We start from the raw sequence: 4,328 nt of genomic DNA, 5'->3' as shown, positions 1-4,328 counted from the left end.
TCTCACTCTATATATACAAGACAAACCTTCACGATCGATCCTCGCGTCTAACAGAAGGAAATAAGCTTCCGCGAAGGCGACGAATCGAATCCTCTCCCAAATGTTCCCCACTGCCTGCCAGCGTAATCGGGGAAAACCATTTTCCTCGCTCGCCTCGCTACCCGACAAAATTCGCAACGACGAGAGGATTCGTTTCGACTTAATACTGACACGCCAGTAGCATACGGTGTGAAAAGACGGTAGTATCCGAACAACTTTCGGGATCTCCGCGCTACGGACTAAGCACGTATACCCGGACCTCGCCAAAGCAACGCAAGGAGGAAAGAAGAAACGAAAGTAGAACGGCGTGGAATCGAAATGAACGGCGAAGAGAGAGAAATAAACAGGAGGGAAATAAGAAACAATGGAGAACAGGGGAATCGAACGGACGAGAAGAGAAGAAGATACGTAGAAGAAGAGCAGAGTGTGTACACGATGATCGAGAGGGCAGAAAGCAAAAGAAGGGGCAGGGGAAAAAGAAAATCATCGCTGCCTCTCGATGTTTCGCTTTTCGACATTTCCACTTGTAGCTACGCGGACGATCCCCGATGACCTTCGTGCAGCCTACTCGTGCCACGTTCCACCCTGTCGACGACGATGATCCCGCCGACGCCGCGATCATCTTTTCCGGCGAGAAACCTCGAGCCAGATTATTAGTCCTCCTCGAGTCTCGAGGCCGAGCTCCGTCCCGCTGACCCTCGAACGGAACCGATTCTTCCAGCGACCAGCGTCTGATCTTTGCCAGGTGGTCACCACGCGACGAGGAGGAGGAGAAGAATTAGCAGCAGTAGAAGAAGAAGAAGAAGAAGAAAAAGAAGCAGAAGAAGTAGAAGAAGTAGAAGAAGAAGAAGAAGAATAAGAAGAAGAAGAATACGGAGACGAGGTGGCATATCCGTTTTTTTTCTCTGTCGCTGCCTCGTCCGGCGAGTAGGCCCGCTGCTCCTCTCATCAGTACGGCCAGAACGTAGGCAACGGAGGCGGTGGCGGCGGTGGCACGGTAGGATACAGAGTCGGGGTGGCGATCAGGACGCAGGTGGGCGGCAAGGGAGGCGGCACGGGCGGCGGTAAGACCGGGGAGAGTGTAATCGCTGCGGCTGGGTGCAGGGCCGTGCCCGTCGGGGCACACAACGGGTGCAGGGCGAGAGAGGGACGCTGGCGCTGACGCTGACGCTGCTGGCCCTGGACCTCGCCGTTCTATTCCGAGTCCTGCTGCATTTTGACGTGGCCATTACCGGCGGAATTGCTCGACGTGCTGCCGCTGCTAGGCGGGAAACTCGTGGGTATGGTGCGCGACGACGAGAAGCACAGTTTCATGATGTATGGGAATTTGCCATCTGGAAAAGAAGAGTGGAACACAGGCAACGATTAGAAACTCTCCTGTCGCTACCCTTGCCGAGCCGATGCATCGATCTCTCGCGACGAGGACCGGCCTCGTTTTCGGCCAACGAGCTTTCCGAAATGGGAAAACCGTGTTGCTTCTTCCTGTTTATTTTTCAAGAAGCTGCTGTACTTACTGCTATTCTCCAGTGCCGTGTGATTGCATTCCATGATGGCGGCTACCGCGATACCGACGCTGCTGAACTCGATGAGGCCGGACGACGATCGTTCCGATTTAAGGGGGAACAGTTTTACCGTGGTTGGCGCCTCGATACCGCGTTCGACGAACACACGATGCACGGTCTCTTCGGTTAAATCCGGGGGTGTGTTGAAAAAGTGCACTATCTTCGAGGGTGGTTGTATTCTATTCTTATTGGCCATTGCTGGATTTAGGAACCTGAAACCATCAACGACACGCGTTCCTTCGGTTAGCTCAGCGTGCACCACGACACACGCGCCACTTTCGATAAATTTACGCGATTCGGTAATTACAATTGGAGCATAACTCGACTCGGACTTAAATAGTTACGTTGCTACGTCTGTCGCGATGAACCGTTACCCGTGGAAATAACAGTAACCCGTGCCAGGAAGCAGATGACCCGGCAACGATTTTCATTGCGTCGTAGAGTCGTAATTAATTTTTTCGCCATCGGTAAAACCATGAAAAACCATTTCGGCTGCACCGAAATGAGAACATCGCGGAGGCAGCTGTCGTAATTAAAGTTTTATCCGATAAATATTAAACTCGTTGGCGAAGAGCAGCTCGAAATCTCCGGAAGTAGGCGCGTCGCTAAATTGCGCTGCACCGCTATTCTGCGCGCTGCACGGGAAACGGTATGAGTTAACGCAAAACGTTCGTCCAGTTCTCTAGATGTCGTGCAAACGCGAATCTCTCTCCCTGTCTCTCTCGTTATCGTTCATTCACGGTAGAGACCGGAATTGGAATCACGGTGGACCCTTGGACGGATCGATGGACGAGAGAAGGTTTGGTCAGCGAGCAAACACGTTTGTCCAGTGGCTGTCCGAATTGGACGTGAAAAGGGGGGACGTGGTGGAAAAATTGCAAATTCTAGGGGACACGATTGTTCCGCTATACCTGTTATTCTTGCTTCCCGTGAAATCTTTGAAGCTCGCTGTCTTGTCGGGCAGAATGTAGGGGTTGGTGACGTCCGAGAGGAAAGCTTGTTTCGAGAAGCCAAGCTGCAGCCTTCCGTCCGTACCGATCGTCACGTTGTTCAGATTCTGTAAACACCGTTCCACGGCTATGCTGTCGCCCATCTGGATCATGGCACAGCCCTCCTTCGTCTTCAAAAACTTCACCTGTTAACCAAACGCGAACGTTCGTACGTTAAGCTTCGTTCCGTTTCGAAACGCGAAATTTAACTCGCGGTAAACGCGAGTAACGTTCGAATTAATCTTCTTTTTCGCTATGACTCGAACTCGAACGTAATTCCACGAAATACCATGTGCCGAGGGGACTTCTTTCATCCCTTGGCCCAGCGACGAAGAAGTTCGAAACCGCTGCGAAGCGAGTTTTCGAGCTGGCCGACCGAAAAACGAGCCAGATCGTCCGAAACAAAGTTCGCCTCGCTCGGCGACGTCTAACGACCAAAAACGCGTAACAGGTAACACAAAAGCCAGACGGTACCTTCGTTACGTTGCCGTACAAGCAGAACAAGTTGAACAGCTTGTCCGTGTTGACTTTATCCGGCTGAAGTCCGTAGACCATCATGACGGAGCCCTGCGTGCTGGAAGGTGGCGTTTGTCCCAAGGTGGGCACGTAACCAGGCCGAGGTGGCGTGGGATGCAAAGGCTCTCGACCGCTAAAATCACTCTTAATACCATAACGCTCGACGTACGGCTCCGCATACGTCGCTGGTCCATTGAAATTCTCCTCGTAACGATCGTGACCGGCACCCGGGGGGAAAGTTACCTGTGGCGTGGATCCTGCGAACAAAAGCAGCAGAGGGAAGAGGAGAGGATATTTGATGTCCTTTGTCTGTGCGCTGGATGATTTCGTTTCGCTTGTGTACCCGGCTATCGCCGCGGCCTCTATCCACACGCACGCGCGCGTGTTCTACGCCACGCTAATTATGGAAATCGAGCGACTGTTGCGTCCCTATTAATCAGGCGGCAAGAGGAAATATTAATCGTTCCCGCTGAATGCTCGTTTAACGCGTCGCCGATCAAATGAACGGGGCAAACCGACCTTTTTGCGCCACGTTGCGTCGCTTAGAACACCGTTTTCGAGCACCGTTTTCGGACCTTCGAGTTCCCATCCACGAGTCTTTCGTTAGATGTACGTAATTTTCGATAGGATCGTCTTAAGATCGTGATAAGATCGTGATAATATCGCGATAGTACCGGGGAGTACTCGCGCGAGTATCGTCGCGAGACACATCGTGCCACGTCGTTGGACACGGTTGGTGGATATGGAAGTGGATATTGCTTTTATTCGAGATCTGCTGGACGTTTGATTCGAACCTTAAGGCTGATTTGATAGAGGAGTAGCGCAGTCGATTTCCGTTAGCAGCGAGTTAACCGTCGATAACGAAGGATACGAGTATTGGCCGCCATTCTTCGAGCCAACGTAGCGATTCCTGAGATTGGGTTTCGTTCACGGTTATAGTTCCGATAGCTCGATCGCGACATAACTCGGGTACAATTACGCGATCGATTTTCTGTCAAAATTCCTACGGTCTCGTTGCTTCTGCCGCGGCTCTCGCGGTAATAACTTTCGAGGAGGCCGTAACGGAAACGTGTTCCTCTGCCATCGGTGCTATAAATTATGCAATTTGCGTGCGACGTAATAATTTCCACGCTGCGCCGTAAAACGATCCACGGCGATGGCGGAAAAAAAGAGAAAAAAATAGGGGAACGGAAAAAAAAAAAAAAAAAAAAAAAAAAAAAAA

At 51.5% G+C, this 4,328-nt stretch overlaps 1 protein-coding gene across 2 annotated transcripts in view; it reads right to left on the bottom strand.

Annotated features, from left to right (window-relative positions):
• Positions 1-875: 875 nt before the first annotated feature.
• The window catches only part of sm (heterogeneous nuclear ribonucleoprotein L), a 143,322-nt gene continuing 139,869 nt past the window's right edge, over positions 876-4,328 (bottom strand). For both annotated transcript variants that reach the window (XM_017908764.1, XM_017908765.1), the window contains 4 exons: positions 3,065-3,363; positions 2,513-2,736; positions 1,554-1,813; positions 876-1,373 (listed from right to left, as the gene is read on the bottom strand). In XM_017908764.1, coding sequence (XP_017764253.1) covers positions 1,234-1,373; positions 1,554-1,813; positions 2,513-2,736; positions 3,065-3,363 — 923 coding nt within the window. In that variant the 3' untranslated portion in view covers positions 876-1,233. The remainder of the gene's footprint in view (positions 1,374-1,553; positions 1,814-2,512; positions 2,737-3,064; positions 3,364-4,328) is intronic.

The sequence above is a fragment of the Eufriesea mexicana genome, unplaced genomic scaffold (assembly GCF_001483705.2).
Source record: "Eufriesea mexicana isolate 0111107269 unplaced genomic scaffold, ASM148370v2 scaffold12712, whole genome shotgun sequence".
Taxonomy (NCBI): Eukaryota; Metazoa; Arthropoda; class Insecta; order Hymenoptera; family Apidae; genus Eufriesea; species Eufriesea mexicana.
Note: the sequence above shows the minus strand (reverse complement) of the source record. Positions and strands in the feature narration are given on the sequence as shown.